The sequence below is a fragment of the Artemia franciscana genome, chromosome 19, assembly GCF_032884065.1.
Source record: "Artemia franciscana chromosome 19, ASM3288406v1, whole genome shotgun sequence".
NCBI classification, from domain to species: domain Eukaryota; kingdom Metazoa; phylum Arthropoda; class Branchiopoda; order Anostraca; family Artemiidae; genus Artemia; species Artemia franciscana.
This window is the reverse complement of record NC_088881.1, coordinates 11,811,777-11,836,296: the sequence shown is the minus strand read 5'-3', so window position 1 is coordinate 11,836,296 and position 24,520 is coordinate 11,811,777. Positions and strand designations below refer to the sequence as shown.

Here is a 24,520-nt window from a genome sequence, read left to right as displayed (position 1 = left end):
CTAGCATAAGCACGTCAGAACATGATAAAACAAATGTTAGGGGATAAACATAAAACAAAAAGTTAAATCAATTATTAAAATGAGAAACAAAATAAGGGACAAAAGAGAAGGCCTATCACTGCACTTTTCCTAATTTTACAAGAGAGGAAAATGAAAATAAAAATGCACAATGAAAAAATCGTTCTCACAAAGCAGAATTTGATAAACTTGAAACTTTAAAGACTTATTCGTAGATAACTCTCCGATCAGATTTCGCTAGAAATGTCAAAATTGCTGAATTGTTCGTTGCTTAGAAGATATGGATCTTACGCTCTTTTTTACACCCCTTTAGGACAATTTTGACTCGATTAGAGTTAAAGATTAGCCCATTTTGAATAGATTAGTCGATAGATCTCTTCGAGCTCTTCCAAAGCATATGCTTAACTCATTTTCTGAAAACAGTGGACCTTTTTTGCAAAACGCCACGGATCTATGGTTTTTCTTTGCCTTGTTTGCCTTTCTTCTTTTTACTATCATTAATAACATTTTTTTCTCTTTTTTTAGTTTTATTTTGTCGTTCCGTGCATACAGCAGTGCATTGAATAATATTTCGCGCGGAATTTTCTTTCTACCGCGGAATATTTCGCGGAATTTACCGCGGAATATTACCGCGGAATATTTCGCGGAATTTACCGCGGAATATTACCGTGGAATTTACCGTGGAATATTACCGCGGAATATTTCGCGGAATTTACCGCGGAATATTACCGCGGAATATTACCGCGGAATATTACCGTGGAATTTACCGCGGAATTACCGCGGAATATTTCGCGCGGAATTTTATTTGCTTATGTAACAGCCACAAATTCGATACCGATAAGATTGCTCCAATAGGTGAGGAAGGGCTAATGACCTTAGACTCACTCTCAGCGAAGGAGATGCTAACCCTCAAAACAGGGACCGTTACCTTGCTGCGAATTCCACGTTCAAACTCTGTGAGCAGGTTCGTCAGTCTCCTGCACAGCGGGCACATGGATATAGTCTAAACCACACCAGTACTTAATTGTTAATAAAATGGGGCATTTTTTACTTACTACGATCCCAGCAAAGGGAAATCCAATGAAAGAAAGGAATTATTTCAACTTAACTTAAATCAGCAAGCAAAAGGAATGGATGAACTCGTACTACCCTACTAAATTTAAAAACCAAGTTTTTTTTTAAATCGGAATTAAAGAGAAAAATTAAAACTTAAAGCAAAATTCGGTATTCCACATATGATAGCGTCCCTGTCTCTTTCACCCCATGTTACGTTAAGTTTTATAAGTATTTATAATATATTAATTAAAAAAAAATTCCGAAAAAGAAGTTTTCTAAAGAAAAGTAAAAGGCCATATTTAAATTAAGATCAGAAGAAATAGAAACCTACAATAACTCAAACTCAAAACAACCAGAAATTACTATTAAAGAATAAATGAAACCCAAAACGAACAGAAATTAAATAAACAATCATAGAAAACAAACAAACAATAGTCACTAATATAAGTGAGTAAATAAATCTTAAAATGAGTGAAACTTAAATTGAATATGTAAATCCAGCTTGAAACGAACAAAAATCTCTACAAAGAAGAGTTTGGGTTTGCCTCCTTCTTTCACTGTAATTAAATAAAAAAAAGTTTTTTAACGGGAAGTAAGGAGCGACATTAAAACTTAAAACGAACAGAAATTACTTCGTATATGAAAGGGCTGCTTCCTCATCAACACCCCGCTCCTTACGCTAAAGTTTGACTCTTTCTCTTAATTCTACTTTCTAAAACAGTGACAAACTTTAGCGTGAGCTAAATCAAGAGCGGGGCGTTGATGAGGAAGCAGCCCTTTCATATACGAAGTAATTTCTGTTCGTTTTAAGGTTTAATGTCGCTCCTTACTTCCCATTAAATAAACTTCTTTTTTTATTTAATTTCTGAACGTTTTTGAATCAATGCATGTTTTGATTTTGGCTCTTCGCAAATGAATAATTAAAACGAAATTTGCATATTGATTTTTTTGGCTAATTGGCTTTCTCGTAGTTTTGATCGATTGGTTTTGAGAAAAAAGGAGCGGGGGAGGAGGTCTAGTTACCCTCCGATTTTTTGGTTACTTAAAAAGACAACTAGAACTTTTAATTTTTTACGAATGTTTATTAGTAAAAGATATACGTAACTTACAAATTAGCTTACGTAACGAACTTCTGTATTCTCATGTTTTTATTACGTATGTGAAGGGATTCACCCCCTCGTCAGTACCTCGCTCTTTACACTAAAGCTTAAATCTTGTCCCAATTTCTTAAGAATGACCCCCTGAATCATAAAACCGTAGAATAAATAGTTGGAATTAACAAAACTGCTTTAGCGTAAAGAGCGAGGTATTAGGAGGAGGTGAGCCCATCATACACGTAATAATTTCTGTTCGTTTTAAGTTTTAATGCTTCTCCTTACTTTCAGTTGAAAAAAAACTTTTCATATTTATTTTTTCATTGTTTTTTTTAAATAATGCTAGAAAATCCTGCTCTCCTTCATGAAACTTTTCTTCCCCCATGACAAATTCCTCCAAGGAAGTCCCCCCAACATAGCCTCCTCTTCTCAACCCCCTCCCTCAACCTAAAAATCCCCCAGAAAACGTCTGTACTCTTCCAAATAACCATTACTATATGTAAGCACTGGTCAAAGTTTTGAACTTGATGCCCCTCCCACGGGGACTGTGTGTGAGTAAGTCGTCCCCAAAAACATAGTTATAAGGTTTTTTGACTACGCTGAATAAATTGGCTATCTCAGAATTTTGATCCGGTTATTTTGGGAAAATAATTAGCGTTGGAGGGGGCCTAAGTGCCCTCCAATTTTTTGGTCACTTAAAAAGGGCACTAGAACTTTTGATTTCCGTTAGAATGAGCCCTCTCGCAAGATTCTAGGACCACTGGGTCGATACGATCACCCTTGGGAAAAAAAACCAAACAAATAAACACGCATCCGTGATCTGCCTTCTGGCAAAAAATACAAAATTCCACATTTTTGTAGATAGGAGCTTGAAACTTCTACAATAGTTTTTTCTGATACGCTGAATCTGATGGTGTGATTTTCGTTAAGATTCTATGACTTTTAGGGGTTGTTTCCCCCTATTTTCTAAAATAAGGCAAATTTTCTCAGGCTCGCAACTTTTGATGGGTAAGATTAAACTTGATGAAACTTATATATTTAAAATCAGCATTAAAATGCCATTCTTTTGATGTAGCTATTGGTATCAAAATTCCATTTTTAGAGTTTTGGTTACTATTAAGCCGGGTCGCTCCTTACTACAGTTCGTTACCACGAACTGTTTGAAAATCTAAAACCTGCTGCGTCATTGGCGCTTTACTAAAAACTGTATGTGTCTTGAACAGTCTTGAAAAGTACAAATAAAATCACACTGAACGTTTGATATATAATGCTATTAATTGCTGAATGATCACCAGTTCAATATTTTATTTCACTGTAATTTTATTTTCATTTTCAGTGCTGCAATAACTGGAAAAGAAAATATTTATAATATAATTCGTTTTCAGTGAAGCATCAATTACGTAATAGGCTTTACACTTTTACAGTTATGGAAGGGGGCAGTACTCTAACTCTTGTTTGCAGTGAAGCTATATTTGTCTTAAACAGTCTTGGAAACAACTAATAAAATTAACAAAAGAAAATATTCGTAATGTAATTCCTTTTAGTAAAGCGCCAAATAGGCATTAGGCCTTATACTTTTACCGTTAGAGAAACGGGCCGTAAACAGACTCTTGTTAGTACTAAAGAAACCATTCAGTAGAAGTACATAGCCCCTACTCCCTGAAAACGACCGCGGTCTAACAACCAATCCCTAATCCTATTCTCATTTGTGTTTGAATTCTGTTTTCCCAATTGTTATAATAAAAAAAGGTAAACTAATTTTGGAGAACTTTGTAGCCACTTAAGCAAGAGAATGATAATTCTAGGTAAGAGATTTGGTTTTTTATGGTACTTGGTATTAACCAAGTGACATATAGCAATCGCCAATCCTGTCGGTCTCTCGGTCTGTCTGTCGGTCTGTCGGTCCCGGTTTTGCTACTTTAGGCACTTCCAGGCAAGCTAGCACGATGAAATTTGGCAGGCGTATCAGGGACATGACCAGCTTAAATTAGAAATAGTCGTTTTCCCAATTTGACCATCTGGGGGGGGGGAGTGGGGGGCCGGTTAATTCGTAAAAAATAGAAAAAATGAAGTATTTTTAACTTATGAGCGGGTGATGGGATCTTAATGAAATTTGATGTTTCGGAGGATATTGTGTCTCAGAGCTCTTATTTTAAATTCCGACCGGATCTGATGACATTTGGGGGAGTTGAAGGGGGAGAAACCTAAAATCTGGGAAAACACTTAGAGTGGAGGGATCGGGATGAAACTTGATGGGAAAAATAAGCACAAGTCCCAGATACATGATTGACATAATCGGAACGGATCCGCTCTCTTTGGGGTAGTTCGGGGGGGGGGGGGGGTAATTCTGAAAAATTAGGAAAAATGAGGTATTTTTAACTTACGAACGGGTGATCGGATCTCAATGAAATAGATGTTTAGAAGGATATCGTGTCTTAGAGCTCTTAATTTAAAGCTTGACCGGATCTGGTGACATTGGGGGGGGGGAGTTGGGAGGGGGAAACCTAAAACTTGGAAAACACTTAGAGTGGAGGGATCGGGATGAAACTTGGTGGGAAAAATAAACACAAGTCCTAGATACATGATTGACATAAACGGAACGGATCCGCTCTCTTTGGGGTAGTTGGGGGGGGGGGGGTTATTTCTGAAAAATTAGAAAACAACAAGGTATTTTTAACTTACGAACGAGTGATCGGATCTCAATGAAATTTGATATTTAGAAGGATATCGTGGCTCAGAGCTCTTATTTTAAACCCGACCGGATCTGGTGACATTGGGAGGGGGGGAGTTGGGAGGGGGAAACCTAAAACTTGGAAAACACCTAGAGTGGAGGGATCGGGATGAAACTTGGTTTGAAAAATAAGCACAAGTCCTGCATACATGATTGAAATAAACGGAATGGATCCGCTCTCTTTGGGGTAGTTGGGGGAGGGGTTAATTCTGAAAAATTAGAAAAAACGAGGTATTTTTAACTTACGAACGGGTGATCGGATCTCAATGAAATTTGATATTTAGAAGGATATCGTGTCTCAAAGCAATTATTTTAAATCTTGACCGGATCTGGTGACATTGGGGGAAGTTTGGGGTGGGGGAACCTAAAATCATGGAAAACGCTTAGATTGGAGGGATCGGGATGAAACTTGGCGGGGAAAATAATCAGAAGTCTTACATACGTGATTTACATAATTGGAACGGATCTGCTCTATTGGGGGGGGGGTGATTCTGAAAAATAAGAAAAATGACGTATTTTTTTCTTACGAAGGAGTGATCGGGTCTTCATGACACTTCATATTTAGAAGGACCTCGTAACTCAGATCTCTTATTTTAAATCTCAACCGGATCAAGCGTAATTGGGGGGGGGGGGGCAGTTGGGGGGACCGGAAATCTTAAAGTAAGAAAATACTTAAAGCAGTGAGATCAGGATAAAACTGGATGGGAAGAATAGAAACCTGTCTAAGATACGTGACTGACATAATCGGACCGGATCTGCTCTCTTTGGTGGAATTGGGGGGGGGGGGTAATTTTGAAAATTGAGGTATTTGTAACTTACGAAAGGGTGACCAGATCTTAATGAAATTTGATATTTAGAAGGATCTTGTGCTTTAAAGTTCTAATTTTAAATTCCGACCAGATCCTGTGACATTGGGGGGAGTTGGAGGGGGAACCGGAATTTTTGGAAAACGTGAAAATTGGGGTATTTTCGTATCTTAATGAAATTTGATCTTAATGATCGGATCTTAATGAAATTTGATATTTAGAAGGAATTCACGTCTCAGAGCTCGTATTTCAAATCCCGACCAGATATTTTGACATTGGGGGGAGTTGGAGGGGGAAATCTTGGAAAAACACTTGGAGTGGAGGAATCGGGATGAAGCTTGGTGGATAGAATTAACAGATGTCCTTGATACGTGATTGACAGAATCGTACTAGATTCGCTCTCTTTGGGGGAGTTGGGGGAGGGGTTCAGTGATTTGGCGAGTTTGGTGCTTCTGGGCGTGCTAGGACGATGAAAATTGGTAGGCGTGTCAGGGAGCTGCACAATTTGACTTGATAAAGTCGTTTTCCCAGATTCGACCATCTGGGGGGCTAAAGGGAGAGGAAAAATTAGAAAAAATTAGGTATTTATAACTTACGAGTGGGTGATCGGATCTTAATGAATTTTGATATTTAGAAGGACATCGTGATTCAGAGCTCTTATTTTAAATCCTGACCGGCATTAAGCCTCTTATTTTCCTTTTTAAATCAATCTATTGATTCATAGAATTTTGTTAGAGCTCATACCATATGATCTCTTGGCTCTTAGCTCTTCTCGCCTCGTCACAAGTGCCATATGAGCTCTTAGCTCTTGTTAAGTAAGAAAATGATACTTTTAGCGCTCAGGAAACAGGCAGTAACCATACTCTTGTTTGTATTGAAGACACCATTCAGTAAAAGTACATAGCCCCCTACTCTCTTAAAACGACCGCGGTCGAACAACTAATCTTAATCCAATTCTTACTTGTGTTTGAATTCTATTCTCCCAATTATTATAATAAAAAAAGGTAAACTAATTTTGGAGAACTTTGTGTTGAGTTACTCTTGGTAGCGAAGACACCATCCAATAAAAGTACTTAACTCCAATTTTTTCGGAAAGAATTGGGGGTAAAAACTGTAGGAAAGTTTCTTTTTAATTAATTTTTGTTCGTTTTTTGATTGCAAAAAGTTTCAAGTTTAAAAAAAAACTCCTTATTTCAAAATAAGATTTGTTTTCAGCGTAAAGTGTGATAGAGTGTCAAATTAGTATCAAAGTAACAATGTCCAAGCACCAAAGTATGAAAGCAAAGTAAGGATCTAAGTTAAAAAGGTATCAAGGTAAATAAAGTATCAAAGTAACAATAAGCAACTTGTACAACTTACAGCCCTTGCACCATATATCGAAGTTACCACGTAAATCACTCAATCCAAGTATCAAAGTAAAAAAGTATCAAGGTAACAATAATTAAGTTCTGTAACTCAGAGGCATTTCCCTGGGGCTGATGGGGGAGGGGGGTAGTTCTGGAAGCATAGTCATTTGGCCTCTAGACTATTTTGAACAAAATGACTATATCCAAATTTTGACCGGATGCCCTTTGGAAAAGTTGGGTGTGGGCTACTCACATAAGTTACAATCCTTGCCCTGGGAGCTAGGGAAGATTTTCAACCCTAAGTTATAGTAATTTGAAATTTGACTATTGTGAACAAAATGGTTGTTTCACAATTCTGATAAGATGCATCTGGAAAAAAAGGCACAAGGCGGGGGGGGGGGGCTTGTTACTTTTTGATCACTTTCGATTCTTAAGAACTTGCAACTTAAATAAACTATAATTCTTGTCCCAGATGCTATGGAGGATGTCACAACCCCTTATTTATAGTAATTTGAATTTTGGACTATCTTGAACAAAACGACTATCTCAAAATTTTTTTATTAGATGTATTTCGGGAAGAATGCGTGGGGGTGGGGGTAGATGCCCTCCGAACACTTTGGGAGACTCTTAAAAAAACTACAACTCTCGATTTCCATTCAGACGAGCCATCTCTGAATTTTGTGTGACCACCCCTCACATAAAACCTTATTATCCCTCTGGTCATAGCTTACAATACTTGCCCCCTGCCTCTGGGGGGATGTGTCTACCCTGGGTTTTTTGTTATTAGATCTTTCAACTATTTTGAACAAAACAGCTATCTCAAAACTTTGATTGGATGTATTTTGGGAAAAAAGACCGGGGAGGGGGTGGTTGGGGCTAGTTGGCCTGTCCCCGAGCTTTGGGGGGTTGTATCGACATCAGAGTTTCCGTATCTAACCATTGAAATATTTTTAACAAAATAGCTATGTCAGAATTTTTATCGGGTGGGTCTGGGATTAACCACTGGATCTCTTTTTACTCTTAAACAGTGAACTAAAACTTTCAATTTTCAATGAAATGAACCCTCTCTGAAGTTTATACGCGCATCTCTTCCATAAGAACAATATATGCCCCCAGGGCAGAACTTACAACGCCTGTCCCTGGGCCCTGGGGGGTTGTGTTGACAATGGAGTTTTGCTATCTGAACTTTGAACTGTTTGAAAAAATGGCCATCTCAAAATTTGTATTGGATGGGTTTGGTGGAAAAAGGGCTTGGGGGGACTAGTTGCCCTCCGATCTATTTTGACTCTTAACGAGTGAGCAAGAACTTTCAATTTCCGTTCAAATAAGCCTTCTCTGAATTTTATTCTGGCATCCCTTCCACAAAAACCATATATAACTTACAACGCCTGCCCCTGGGCCCTGAGTGATTGTGTTGACCTTGGAGTTATCGTTATGTGATCTTTGAACAATTTTTTTTTAATGGCTATCTCAAAGTTCTTATCGGATGGCGGAAGTTCATATCAAAGTTAATATTGGATTATGAGGAAAATAAGGCGTGGAAGGGGGAGGGGCTAGCTGGCCTCCGATCATTCTGTACTCTTAAAAGGTAACCTAGGACTTTCAATTTCTAATTAAATGAGCCCTCAACGAAGTTTATACGACCACCCCTTCCATAATAACCATATATGTCCCCAGAGAATAAATTACAACGCCTACCCCCGGGCCTTGGGGGGTTGCGTCTCTGGGGGGTAGGATTCTCAGAAAGAGTGATGGTCTTCTATGCTTCAGCTACTTTAAAATACCTTAGCTTCTGCACTTTAGCTACTCTAACGACTTTAGCTGCTTTAAAAATGATTTTGTAAAAATTTAAATCTGTTGATGTTTCTTCGAAGGTTGGCCTGATCGGTGTCGTGGGGGGAAAGTTTTAAGTCTGAATAAGATAGAAAAGGAGCGTTCGTCTGTGCGTCGACCCCTAATGCCCTAACGCTGTGACGAGGTTGTACTCGTAATTGGTATTTCTTAATACATAGACTGTTTTCCTTTTAAACGATTTCTTGTGTATTTAAAAAAGTTGTTTGACTTTTGGCTCTCTAGAACTGGCTGATCACATCTGTGTATCTCTATTATTTGACATCTAGATAGTTATCTTCAGAAAAAAGCTTAATTGTCTTTGGCTAGCAACCAGCCATTTTGGCATTTTTATTTTGCATGTCATATAAACTAAAATTGGTCACAATAAAAACCTTCAATTGCTTCTGTCATGAGAGCATAGTCGCTAAATCCGAATGTGCGAAATTGAGAGTGATGGGCCTGGCTTGCAGAGACTTTTTCCGGCTTGAGCAAGTGGCAGTCTTCCTGATAGCTTTTTTCGAATTACGATTACTTAACAATCCCAAATTGGCTATAATTTTTGTGTTCTGAGTTTTCACAACAATGTGAAAGAATGTCTTTAGCACGATACTTATTTGAATCTTAGTTGGATGTTTTACTAACCTGAAAATTGATTAGTCATTTAGGGTTAATTACTCTGTGCTGACTTTTATGTACCTGTAAAGTCTAATCTTAATTCTTTTAATGGACTGTCTTAATTGCTGAATGGTACTAAAAAGAATTCTTCATTTTTGGGTAATATTGTGAATAATATGAATAGCGCTAATAAGTTTATAGTAGATCGTCGCTTTATTGTTCTTTTTAAATAAAAAAGCAAGTTTTTCAACTGAAAGTAAGGAGCAACATTTAAATTTAAGACGAACAAAAATTAGTACGCATATCAGGGGGGGGGTCCCTTTAATTCAATGGCTCTTTGAGCTGTCTTTCTTAAAGAAATGGTACAAAAAGCAAAACTTTAACTTACAGAGCGAGGTACTGAAGAGATGGCAACCTCCCCTTATTTACGGGATAACTTCTGTTCTTTTTAAGTTTTAGTGTTGCCCCTTATTTTTATTTGAAAAAAAACTTTTTTTTTAAATTTCTGACCGTTTTTAAAATCATGCCAGGAAATGTACTTCGAATTTGCTTTTGTTTATTTAGATAGCTAATGTACCACTTAAACAATAATGGTTAAATTAGGCTGTTTTTACAGTAAAAAAAGAAAAAAAATAACAGAAAAAAGGTAAATATACTTACAAAACATGGCACAAAGAAGTTAACAAATCTGTTGGTGCGTCACTTAACGGGTTGTAGTTTTTTGTCCTCCCTAGTAATGCTGATGAACTACACGGATGGTGGAAGCGTAAATCTGTTCTTCTCGTTTGCTAATATCGGTGCTAATATCGTTTGCTAAAATCCATGTTCTTGTTTGCTAATAGCGTTTGCTAAAATCGGTGTTCTCGTTTGCTAATATCGGTGCTAATATCGTTTACTAAAATTGGTGCTTCTCGTTTGCTAATATCGGTGCTAATATTGTTTTCTAAAATTGGTGTTCTCGTTTGCTAATATCGGTGCTAATATCGTTTGCTAAAATCGGTGCTTCCCGTTTGCTAATATAGGTGCTAATATCGTTTGCTAAAATCGGTGCTTCTCGTTTTTGCTAATATCGTTTGCTAAAATCGGTGTTCTCGTTTGCTAATATTGGTGCTAATATCGTTTGCTAAAATCGGTGTTCTCGTTTGCTAATATCGGTGCTAATATTGTTTGCTAAAATTGGTGCTCCTCTTTTGCTAATATCGGTGCTAATATCGTTTGCTAAAATCGGTGCATCTCGTTTGCTAATATAGGTGCTAATATCGTTTGCTAAAATTGGTGCTTCTCGTTTGCTAATATCGGTGCTAATATCGTTTGCTAAAATCGGTGTTCTCGTTTGCTTTTTGGAATTTCACTATTGAATCATGTTTTCGAGCGAATAGAGTGGTCGAATTCAAAAACTCAGGGCAGTTTCATAGTTGTTGAAACGGTTCGAGTATTATTTTCGTAGCGTGTTTTTCTTTTAACGTCTTTTGGTTTTGCTGACATGTAAGCACTGTTTTGAGTTCGGGGACCTCAAACACGACAGTAATACACGGGAATAGGTCTGATGTAGGTTGTATACCTCAGCAGGAGCTGGCGATCCAAGAAACCCAACCTGTGCATAATTGTTAAACTTTGGATTGTGTCTAGTCATGGTGTGACTTTTATCTACAATATTGTCTACATGCAGTTTAAATGACCAATCACTTGTAAATATTACATCCGATATTGATGCAGAAGAAACATTGGGAAACCATACGTATGGTATATTCCCCAGTGCAAAATTTGCCCTGGAAAATTCCCCCGAGAAACTTTTCTTCCGCAGAAAATATCCTCGTCGAAAATCCCCCACAGAAAATTCCCCTCCAAAAATAAATTCCGTGTATTTCCCGATAAAATACACTATGTTATAAATCGCGCAACTTGAAGTCTTTCCCCTGGGACTGAGTGACCCTTTTGGTCACTCAAGAATGGCACTAGAACTCTTGATTTTAGTTCCGATGAGCTCTCTTTCGATCTTCTAGAACCACTGGCTCAATATGGTCCCCTGGGGAAGAAAAAAACAACAAATAAACACGTATTCGTGATCTTTCTTACGGCAAAAAATAAACAGTTCCACATTTTTATAGATATATGCTTGAAACCTTTTCAGTAGAGTGATCTCGTATGCTGAATTTGATTGTGTGATTCCTAATAAGATCGCTTGACTTTTTTTTTTTGGGGGGGGGGGGGGTTATTCCACTTTTTTCGAAAATCAGAAATATTTTCAAAGTCTCGGAGCTTTTGATGGGTAACATTAAACTTAATGAATTTTAGATATTTGGAATCAGCATAAAATGCCAATTACTTTGATGTAGCTGTTTTCTTTTTTTTCAAAATTCAGTTTTCAGAGTTTCGGTTACCATTGGGCAGAGTCACTCCTTACCCCAAACGTTACCGCGTGTATCGTTTTTGACACACATGCTGCTATTTTAAATTTTACTGGTGCTGCTAATACTAAAAATCACTGCAGCAGTAAACAACCTGAGACCAACACAAATGCGCGCGCCCCTTGTCCACTCCGATCTATTCAAAGTTCTACTTTTTATCCCCTCCCGTGAAGATTCAATTTACAATTGAGGACGGGATGTCCCATGATGGATGCTCAAAATGCATAGTCGTTGGTAATCTGTCATCCTTTATCTATAATTAAATAAAAAAACAAGATTTTTTTTTTAACTGAAAGTAATGAGCGACATTAAAACTTAAAACGAACAGAAATTAATGCTCCCCTCTTTACGCTAAAGCTCAACTCTTTCTCACAACACTACTTTTTAAAACAATAAAAAACTTTAGTGTAGAGAGATGGGCGTTGAGGAGGGGACAGCCTTTCATATACGGAAGAATTTCTGTTCGTTTTAAGTTTTAATGTCGCTCCTTACTTTCTGTTAAAAAAACCGTTTTTTTTTTAAATTTATGAACGCAGTTAGAATTAATACAGGTTTTAAAGATTGCTCACCATACATGAATAATTGAAACGAAATTAGCATGTTAATTTCACTTTTTTTTAACTAGTAATAACTTTATTTTAACCTAAGTTTGATTTTTGTTCCAGCTATTTAAGAATAACTCCTGAATAACAAGGCTGTTTAATTAGAATAATAACCTCATTTAAAAGTTAAAAAAAACGTTAGTGTAATGAGAGACAACCCCTCTCATATGCGTAATATTTTCTGTTTGTTTTAAGTTTTAATGTTGCTCCTTACTTTCAGGTGAAGAAACTTGTTTTTTTATTTAATTTTTGATCGTTTTCTAAATAGTGCTGCGAAATCCGTCGCCACTATCATGGAAAATTCCCTTCCCCCATGAAAAACTCCTCCATGGAAAGATCCTTCCACGTAACCTTCTCTCCCCGACCCTCCACCAGAAAAATCCCCCCTGAAAATGTTTGTATACTTTCCAATAACCAATACTATATGTAAACAATGGGCAAAGTTCACAACTTGCAGCGTATCCCACGGGACTCTGGGGGATTAAGTCATTTTCAAAGAAATAGCTATTAGATTTTAAGACCAAGCTGGACAAAATGCCTATCTCAAAATTTTGATCGGGTGACTTTGGGAAAAAAATTGCGTGGAGGGCGGTCTGGTTGCCCTCTAGTTTTTGTGGTGACGTAAAAAGGGCACTAGAACTTTTAATTTCCGTTCGAATGAGCCCTCTCAGCTTTTCTAGGATCACTCGGTCAATACGATTACCCCTGAAAACATACGCATATGTGATCTATCTTCTGGCAAAAAATACAAAACTCCATGTTTTTGCAGATAGGAGCTTGAAACCTCTACTGTAGGGTTCTCTGATACGCTGAATTTAATGGTGTGATTTTCATAAATTCTATGATTTTTAGGGGGTGTTTCCCCCTTTTTTGAGAATAAGGCAAATATTCATCACAAAGGTGATGAAACTTATATATTTGAAATCAGCATAAAAATACAATTCTTTTGATGGATCTGTTTTTATCAAAATTCGTTTTTTTAGAGTTTCAGTTACTATTGAGCCGGGTCGCTCCTTACTTACAGTTCGTTACCACGAACTGTAAGAAACGTCGCCTAAATATATTAACCTTTCTTTTATTAAAACCCTAGAAATCAAACCAAATTTTTTGAACAGAGCACTGTCTGGTACGCGGTCAGTCAAACGAGTACATAATGCTCCCCCCAGATAATTCTTCTGGAAAATATTTAATAAATATTCCTCAGCCTTTTGAAGCACCCAAGGTTCAGGGCCTTACTTGACCAAAGTCATTACCGTGGCTTCCAATATTCTAATTTTAGTTCGCTGACTTATATTTGCATCCTTCGAAACTTTTTCAACTGCCAAAAGAGACCCTACCTCTTGATTATTCTACTTTTACATCTTCACTGGGTCCGCCATCTTTACTTATAATACTATCCTGGCAAGTTTTCAGCCATCCTTATTCCATCCTCTCCCCTTGAAGGATTTTTTGGTAGTTTTCTTTTTTATTGATTTTTTTTTAGTTTCTCGTTCGTCGTCTTGTCCATTGTTGCCTGAATGAACCCCCTTTGTAGTAGAAGCATCCAAAATAATTATTCAGTTAAAAAAAATGACTCTAGCAAATGCAGCTTGAACTAATTTAGATAGAAAATTACGGTACTTAGGAAATATACGTAAATTTAGCCTGGAAATAAGGGACACAAAAAGGAGAATTAAATACAAGGAGAAAAAGGAAGAAAAAGGAGAGGAGAGGATATAGTGGATATTTTGTGGAAATTTGGAGACTCGTGTGATTTTCTGTTTAGCTAGAAGGTTTTTTGATCCGGTTGATCCTATTTTAAGAAGAAAGTAAACCCTACTTAAATTAAATAAAAAAACAAGTTTTTTAAATGAAAGTAAGGAGCGACATTAAAACTTAAAACGAACAGAAATTACTCCGTATATGAAAGGGGCTTTTCCTTCTCAACGCCCCGCTCCTTACGCTAAAGTTTGACTCTTTCTCTTAACTCTACATTTTAAAACAGTAAAAAACTTTAGCGTAAAGAGCGGGGCGTTGAGAAGAAAAGCCCCTTTCATATACGGAGTAATTTTTGTTCGTTTTAAGTTTTAATGTCGCTCCTTACTTTCATTTAAAAAACTTGTTTTTTTTTAAAATTTAATTTCTGAACGTTCTTGAATCAGTGCATGTTTTGATTTTGGCTCTCCGCAGAGGAATAAACGAAATTTGTATATTTATTTTTTTTTGGCTAAATGGCTTTCTCATAATTTTGATCGAATGATTTTGAGAAAAAAAGAGCGGAGGAGGAAGCCTAGTTGCCTTCCGATTTTCGGTTAATTAAAAGGCAACTAGAACTTTTAACTTTTTACGAATCTTTTTATAAGTAAAAGATATACGTAACTTGTAAATTAGCTTACGTAAAGAACTTTTGTATTCTCATGTTTTTATTACATATATGAGGGGGTTCGCCCCCTCGTCAGTACCTCGCTCTTTACACTAAAGCTTAGATTTTGTCCCAATTCATTAAGAATGACCCCTGAATCACAAAAGCCGCAGAATAAATAGTTGAAATTACTAAAAATACTTTAGCGTAAAGAGCGAGGTAATAGGAGGAGGTGAGCCCCGCATATGGGTAATAATTTCTGTTCGTTTTAAGTTTTAATGCTGCTGCTTACTTCCAGCTGAAAAAAAACTTTTTCATATTTATTTTTTCATTGTTTTTTTTAAGTAATGCTAGTAAATCCTGCGCTCCCTTCATGGAAATTGTCTTCCCCCATGACAAATTCCTCGATGGAAAGCTCCCCCAGCATATCCCCCTCTTCTCAACCCCTGCATCCAACCAAAAAATCCTCCTGGAAACGCCTGTACACTTCCCAATAACCATTACTATATGTAAGCACTGGTCAAAGTTTTGAACTTGTAACCCCTCCCACGGGGACTGTGGGGGAGTAAGTCGTCCCCAAAGACATAGTTATAAGGTTTTTTGACTACGCTGAATAAAATGGCTATCTCAGAATTTTTATCCGTTGATTTTGGGAAAATAATTAGCGTAGGAGGGGGCCTAGGTGCCCTCCAATTTTTTTTGGTCACCTAAAAAGGGTACTAGAACTTTTCATTTCCGTTAGAATGAGCCCTCTCGCAACATTCTAGGACAACTGGATCAATTGATCAGCCGTGGGAAAAAAAACAAACAAAAAAACAAACAAACAAATAAACACGCATCCGTGATCTGCCTTCTGGCAAAAAATATAAAATTCCACATTTTTGTAGATAGGAGCTTGAAACTTCTACTGTAGGGTTCTCTGATACGCTGAATCTGATGGTGTGATTTTCGTTAAGATTCTATGACTTTTAGGGGGTGTTTCCCCCTATTTTCTAAAATAACGCAAATTTTCTCAGGCTCGTAACTTTTGATGAGTAAGACTAAACTTGATTAAACTTATATATTTAAAATCAGCATTGAAATGCAATTCTTTTGATGTAGCTTTTTTAGAGCTTTGGTTACTATTGAGCCGGGTCGCTCCTTACTACAGTTCGTTACCACGAACTGTTTGATATAACATTAATAATAATAAACGCTTGTGACGCTGATGACTCAAAACCTTGGAAAATGTTGCCCAAAAATAGACAAATACCAAAAATTTGAAGTAATTTCTGCTATTGGACACATTGCAATTTGTTAGCAAAATTGACTAAATCTAATGGAAAATGCTCGTAAAAACACTTTTACTCAAGTACTAACTGCAAGTAAACTACAAAGTAAACTACAAAGCACTAACAAATTTTGAATTCCATCCCCTTCAGAAGGTATCTGCATTTTCAAAAATTCAATTTAATTTACCTAAAAAATTGGCTTCAAAATTTATAAGAAATAATCAATAAGGTCTTAAGAGCTTGGCGAAAATAAAAATAAAATTCTAGCATAAAATAAATAAGAAAATAAATAAATAAACTTAAAAGGAGAGATTTCATACAGATTTAGTCTCCTGTTGTAAACCAACCTTAAAATAATAATTGTACATTGGCATAATTGTGCATTGGAAGTACATAAACATACGACCCCAAAGTATAACTGTAAACGATACAGAAAAGGAAAGCAAAGCAAAGACTTTAAAATTAAAATCAGCTGTAAATCTTTTGTTTTACTTTCTCCACTGTTTGTTCAATAGACATGTTGAAACTGACCCTTGAACGATCTTTGTAAATTGTCATGAAGAATATCCGAACATAGAGTTTACGTTTTCCCCTAAGTTTCATTGATTATTCATAAAAAGCTACTATCGATAATAGGATTTTAACAATAGCTGCTTAACTGGATAAATTCATATCTCTGTTGTCTTTCTTTTTTTTTTCATTTTAGTCTCTTAAGTACTACACCGAAGGTATGGGTAACATATAAAAGTGGAAATTGGCGGTAGCGTTGGCAAAAAACATCAACGCCATCTAATATTTGGTGACATTTGGCATTTTTAAGCTTTATAATTGTTTCAAGAACTGAGATTACACACTTATTAGTACACTAATTCTACCAAAAACACAAATGAAATGAAATATTCTAATTGTTGCACTGAAAAATGCAAAATATCACAAAACACTAGATGGCATTGAAGTTTTTTTCGACACTGGATGCAGTTCCCACTCTAGGAAGTTAGCGACACCCTTTTTCCAACACCTGGTACTTGTTTATAATGTCCATTTTATGGCTGAAGTAACGCTGATACTTCTACCCATTCCTCATTTTATGATTAAAATGGTATCAGTTATAGTAGTATATGCCCCTGTTAAACTGACTGACGGAGTTACTAGTGACTCAGATGAATTTTTCTTACAATTACAGGAGCAAATAGACAGGGTCCCAGGTAGAAATATCGTGTTTTCACGAGAAGATTTTAACGCCCAAGTCGGTTGAAATAGGGATAGATGGTATCCTAGCCTAGGTAAATTTGGTATAGGAAAAGAAAACAGTAATGGCTAGAGACTTTTTCAATTTTGTAGGTATAACAATCTAGTTATAACCAATACGGTGTTTGGTAATAAAATGGCCCATAAGTTGACATGGTATTCACATGATGGTAAGACAGCAAACCTTACTGATTATGTTATAGTAAACCGAAGACTGGCTGGATCAATACAAGATACTAGGGTATATAGGAGCGTTGTTATTGATGTTACAAGTAAAGATCGCCATCTAGTAGTTTCTAGGGTTAATTTAAAGCTGAAGTTTTGGAAGGGTGACTACCTTCCGGGAAGTAATGATGTTGGTAGACTCCAGGATGAGAATTTGAATTGAGAATGTGGAAGATGGTAGGAATAATTATAGAAAAACAATTTGTGAAGTTACTTCAGCTAGGAATATTAGTGAAAAAGTTTTATGTTTAATAGAAAGGAGAAGGGGTTTGCACAAGAATTATCTGAGTGATAGATCATACGAAAACAAAATGAGTGTAAAGAAAGGGGAGAAAGCATTAAAATATGAACTAATGAGGTGCGAAGTGGAGGCCATGGATAAAATTGCCGAGGATCCGGAAGATGCAGCTAGACGGCATAATTATTATAGACGGCATATTAGTGATTAGGACAGAGTTAGAGAGAGATAGGCTGAACATTTTGAGAATATGCTAAACCGAGATACAGTTGCAGGAAAATAAATAGAGGAAAATGAAAAAGTTTGTAATACTTTAGATGTGAAGGAAGATTTCTTTTTGTGAGGAAGAATTAGCGACAGCACTAAAAGGATTAAAAAATAAAAAAGCTCCAGGCGCTGATAGTGTGGTAAATGAGTTTCCTAAATATGGTGGCTCTTAGGTTAGAAAGAAGTTGCTGAAGATTACGAATATGATTTTTGAAAAAGGGAAGTACCTAATGATTTTAGGAAAACCTTAATTTAACCACTGTATAAGAAGGGTGATGAGAGTGAATATTTTAATTATCGAGGCATTAGTCTAGTCTCCGTAGATAGTAAATTACTTAGTAGTTTGATACTTTTTAGACTGAGAGATGCTGTAGACAAAGTTTTAAGAGAAGAACAACGCGGTTTTAGAAAAGGTGAGGATGTGTCGACCAAGTTGTCACTCTTAGGTTAATAATTGAGAAGTGCCTTCGTTGTCAAAAATCTTTGGTCCTCAGTTTTATAGATTATGAGCAAGCGTTTGATTCTGTTGATAGAAGAGTTTTAGCAAAGGTCTTATCCTTGTATGGTATACCAGAAAAACACATTAAAGTGATTAGTGATATGTGCAAGAATAATACTACTGCGGTTATGGTAGGAAATGAGGTTAGCAGCTGGTTTTGTATTAAATTAGGAGTTAGGCAGGGTTGTGTTTTATCCCCCTTTATATGGATCATTTTGATGGACTTCGTCTTAAGGAGCACAGGAAAGGCAATTGGAGACCATGGAATCAAATGGGGAGGAAAACCTCTCCTGGACTTAGATTATGCTGATAATTTCAGCATCCTAGATGAAAGTGTGAGCAAAATGAATTAACTTTCAGAGATTTTGCGAGTTCAGTGTGCTATAATAGGTTTGAAAATTAATGTTAAGAAGACAAAGTTACTAGGGCTAGGGATAAGTGATGATGAAAAGGTGACGTTGGGTAACGAAAAGATTGATCAGGTGGACAGCTTCACTTACCTTGGTAGTATTATTAGTAAAGACGGTGGTAGCAGTGAAGATGTTAAAAGTAGGATAGCCAAGGCTCAAGGTGTTTTTTGCAGTTAGAAAAAAGTTTGGAACTTTTGGAGGAGATCGTCCTCGTCTGGAGTGGGAGGATATCATAAATGAAGATTTAAAGGAAATGGGAACTTCCGGGAGGTTGTAAAGAGGGAGACTTTGAATATATTGAGATGAAGGAAGAGCGTGCGTAGCTGTGTTAGCCTCAGGTGGCTTGGTGCTGTGGTGAGTTGTTAGTAGTAGTAGCTAGATTGTATTTTTATCTTACCCTATTCTAGTTTTTCTTTTTATTTCCTTCTTTTCTTGTTTCTGTTTCTTGTTTCGTTTGTCATCACTGTGTAGCCTGGACGGCTGACTATACTTACATTCCTGTTTGCTCTCATGTTTGCAGAGTACGATTTAGATGCTACTACTATTGACAAAAACCTATACCTAGCCATCATAATATTGATAATAATAATATTGACAGTTCTAGTTTGTTTTAAACTGACGGTTCTAGAGGCCACTTGATGGTCAAGTAATGATTAATCCCCACTAGGAATAAAATAATATAAAATGTCAGTGTTAGATTTTTATTTTACTCCATTTTTAATTTTCCTTTTTATTTCATCCTTTTTAAATTCTTATTACTTTTGATTTATTTTTGTTTTTTATTGGTATGTGACTTGAAAAGCTAATTATACCAACATTCCTATATGATGTCATGTTTATTACTTTACATTTGCAGAATGCGATTTAGTACTACGACTATAGACAAAAACCTGTATATAGTTGCCATATAATTGTAATATTGACAATTCTAGCTTGTTTTAGACTGATTCTTTGGACATTGATAGATGGTTAGGTAATGATGAATCTCCAGCTAGGAATAATATAATATATAATGTCAGTGTCTGGGTCGCATCCAGGATTTTTTTTTGGGGGGTTACAAAAGGTTTTTTCTCGGGGGGATTCACAAAAAACTTTAAAAACGCATTGAAATTTTTTGCTATTCATTTTCGGTACGTTTTTACGATTCGGACAAACATTTTAGGGGGAGGGCTAATCCCCCCTAACCCTCCCCCTGGATACACCCTTGGTTAGTGCTATTTTTTATGCTATAGATTTTAATTAATTTTAATTAATCTTAATTTTCCTTTCTATTTCCTGCTTTCTATGTTCTTGTTACTTCGGCTTTGTTTTCTTTGTCATTGCTATATGGTTTTGAAAGGCTAATTATACCGACATTCCTATATGATCTCATGTTTATTACTTTGAATCTCCAGAATACGATTTAGATGCTACGACTATTTACAAAAACCCACATCTAGCTATCATAAAATTTTGTATCCTCGGCACTCTTTCAAAGACTTTTTATAAATGTCCTGTTTTTGCGATGGCTACTGTTCCATATCGTTAGTTAGGTTTGCCAGTTGGAGACAGCCATGTTTTGCGTTTCATTTTAAAGAGACTTCCAAGTTTTTCTCACTATTAACTGTTTCCGTATTTTAATGTGTTTTTGTATGTTTCAGTGTTTTGATGTCAAAGAGACCTGTCCCAAGTCCTTGGCAAAATGACTCTACTTGATTTTGCTCTTTTAAAAATGAAATGCGGTTATAATCTTAATGATACCTGAGTTTCATGTCCAAGTGGTTTTTTCATTAGTTTTTCATTTATAATTTGATGGCAATATTCTTACGCTTGAATTACTCATAAACTGTCAAGGAATATTTCTGTTGCCTGAAGATGTAATTTTGACAAAATAGATAGGAGCTCCTTATAGGATTCATAAGAGAATAGGGAGAGGTAAAGACATTAACACCCCCTAAATATCCGGGGGTGATCCTGTCAAAGTTTTTCCAAAATGAGAAGAGGGGGGTAAAAGGATTAAATTGTTTTTACAATGGGACATTTTGCCAAATTATTATAGAATTTGTTACGTTTGTATTTTTTTTAAACACATTAAAACCTTCAGAAATTTTCCCTAGGCAATTCTGTCAACAGTTTTCCACAACAAGGGGAGGGGACCAAAAGATTATATTTTTTTTAACGAAACATTTTGCCCAAATATTACAAAATTTTTCATGTTTGTAAACACAAACAACAGGTAGAAAAATAGGGGTTTTGTTTTTGTATGACATTGGAGCCCAAACCCCGAATGAATATTTCTACCCTATATCCAATAGCCGTCCCTAGCAAACCACAAATGAAATAAAAAAAAACACATTAAAATGCGACCATTAAAACTTTTTTTTAAATAGTCCCAGAATTCTCAGTTCAGCGAAGTTCAACCAGGACTAATCGATTAAATGAGATGAAACGAGGCAATTTGTCATGCGCGTTTTTAGTGTGCTATTCTGGCGTTCTTAGCAGCTAATAAAAAAAAAATCCCTATTGTTCTACCTGTTGTTTGTGTTTATAATGGAAAGGCAGTGTGGTCTTCGTCGCTGTTTACATCATGTTTGTACATTTTTGGTCTCTCAATGGGTTCATAGTCTGTCATAATCTCTTGCTAGCTGCTATGTATATAGGTACAGATATGAAATCTCTGCAACAGTGGCAGTTGGGTGTATGAGGTCTATAGGCAGTTTTCTCTACTTTGAGGGATTTATTTGAATTCTGGTTGCCTTTTCGCCAAACGATTTTCCGCTGACCAGTTTTCTTTTGTTATTATTATTATTATTATTACTAGGTCTTATCCTTATATGGTATACCAGAAAAATACATTAAAGTGATTTGTGCTATGTACGAGAATAATACTGCTGCGGTTAAGGTAGGAAATTAGGTTAGCAACTGGTTTTGTAAGCAGGGCTGTGTTCTATCCTCCTTTATATGGATCATTTTGATGGACTTCGTCTTAAGGAGCACAGGAAAGGCAATTGGAAACCACGGAATTAAATGGGGAGGAAAAACGCTCCTGGACTTAGATTATGCTGATGATATAAGCATATTAGATGAAAGTGTGAGCAAAATGAATGAATTTTTAGAGGTTTTGCGAGTTCAGGGTGCTAGAATAGGATTGAAAATTAATGTAAAGAAGACTAAGTCACTAAGGCTAGGAATAAGTGAAGATGAAAAGGTGACGTTGGGTAAGGAAAAGATTGATCAGGTTGGCAGCTTAACTTACCTTGGTAGTATTATTAGTAAAGACGGTGGGAGCAGTGAAGATGTTAAAAGTAGAATAATAGTTAAGGCTCAGGGTGTTTTTTCACGGTTAAAAAAAGTTTGGAAGAATAGAAAGATAATTCTGCAAACCAAGATTAGAATATTGGAAGCTACAGAGATGACAGTGGTCCGAGTGAACCTCATTCTTCGTACAACCTATTGTTTGAAATACGGTCAGTCAGCCGGGTACCCAGAATAATCCGTAGGCAATTTCTCTGGAAAACATCTAGTAAATTTTCATCTGCTTTTCGGAGCGCCCATGCTTCAGAGCACGTTCTGCGGATGAAGGATGACAGATTGCCGAAGATTGCCCTTTTTGGCCAACCGTCTGGGGCTACACGGAAAGCAGGTCGTCCTTGTGTGGGTTGGGAGGATGTCATAAATAAAAATTTAAAGGATACGGGAACTTCCTGGGAGGGTGTAAAGAGGGAGGCCTTGAATAGATTAGGTTGGAGGAGGAGCGTGCGTAGCTCTGTTGGCCTCAGGCGGCTTGGTGCTGCAATGAGTTATTAGTAGTAGTAGTAGTATTCTTTATATGTGCCTTTTAGCCTTAAGAGAAATAACTTAGATTTCAATTATCTCTGGATAAAAATAAATTAGTCTGTTCACAACCATTCGAATATTTGTAATACTGATCTAAAAACATAGCAACTGTTAATGGGTATGTGTCCTACGAATGGATCAGAAAGAAAGACAAGCCAGGTTAAGCCACGTCATTGTTTTCATTAAATTTTACCAGCTTGTATTTCAAACATACGATGTTTATTTGGACTTAAGATGACAAGTTGATCAAACGCCATTTAGTCAGAAAGGGATAAAGTTTGAGTAATTTCAACTGTACTAGTTAACGTTTTATTCCCACCAGCCACATCTTATTGGAATTTTGTGTCAAAAGGCAAACTCGATTTAAAGGAATTTTGATGCTAAGTATAGAGAATTCCTATAAAATAACTTGTTTCTGTCTTATGATAGTGAGCGGAGCGAAGACCCTTAGAAAAAGTGGTTGGGGATCAAACTTTTACAGTTGTTCCACGTCATCACGCGAAAATAAGGAAGTAAAATAATTCTTAGTTTGGACCTTATATTGTCATGTCTATCATTCCTGTTCATACGGGCCACCTTAGTCGAGTGGATGGCACACTGCAGTTTTAAACCGGTGGGTGATCATACTTTTACAGTTGTTCTACGTCATCACGCGAAAATAAGGAAGTAAAATAATTCTTATTTTTGACCTTATATTGTCATGTCTATCATTCCCGTGCATACGGGCCACCCTAGTCGAGTGGATGGCACACTGGAGTTTTAAACCGGTGGGTGATCATACTTTTACAGTTGTTCCACGTCATCACGCGAAAATAAGGAAGTAAAATAATTCTTATTTTTGACCTTATATTGTCATGTCTATCATTCCCGTGCATACGGGCCACCCTAGTCGAGTGGGTGGCACACTGGAGTTTTAAACCTATGTCCTTTGAGCCGAAGGCTCGAGACCTGGTGTTGCAAATCCTTTGGCTTGGGGTGCGAGTCAAAGGTGTTACTCTGCTAGCTCAGTCGCAATTACACGCAGAGGGTGACAACCGAACGTTATATTTCTCGTCACTTATTTATGTTGTACCTGTGCAGGATTTTAGGAGCTTGATGGCAATGGCGCATAATTTAATGGTACTTTTTGTTACAATGGATAGCCTACAAATTACGCCTTACTTCTTATGTGTTTTAATTATAATTTAATATCATTATGCTCCATAGATTTATGGATTGTATGCAGTTAAGTTGGCAGTTGCTTTGATACTATGTGGAGGGGTGCAACGTATCGATGTAAATGGTTCTCGAGTGAGAGGTGAGCCCCATCTTCTTTTAGTTGGTGATCCTGGTTGCGGAAAATCTCAGTTTTTGAAATATGCTGCGAAGCTGTGTCCACGCTCAGTGCTCACAACCGGAATTGGATCAACGAGTGCTGGACTCACTGTAGCTGCTGCAAAGGTATTTATACGTATTTTTACGTTTTTTAAGGTATTTTTGTGTTTGCTTCCCTAACCCACAAAAAAGTTTTCTTTTACTATTGTGTTTTTATGGCACTTGGTATTAACCAAGTGACATATAGCAATCGCCAATTCTGTCGGTCTGTCGGTCTGTCTGTCTGTCGGTCTGTCTGTCGGTCCCGGTTTTGCTACTTTAGGCACTTCCAGGTAAGCTAGGACGATGAAATTTGGCAAGCGTATCAGGGACCGGACCAGAT

General features: G+C 36.7%; 1 protein-coding gene across 4 annotated transcripts in view; it reads left to right on the top strand.

Annotated features, from left to right (window-relative positions):
• The window catches only part of LOC136039288 (DNA helicase MCM9-like), a 200,039-nt gene that overhangs the window by 64,967 nt on the left and 110,552 nt on the right, over nt 1-24,520 (top strand). For all 4 annotated transcript variants that reach the window (XM_065722890.1, XM_065722892.1, XM_065722893.1 and 1 more), the window contains one exon: nt 24,031-24,264. In XM_065722890.1, the coding sequence (XP_065578962.1) occupies nt 24,031-24,264 (234 nt within the window). The remainder of the gene's footprint in view (nt 1-24,030; nt 24,265-24,520) is intronic.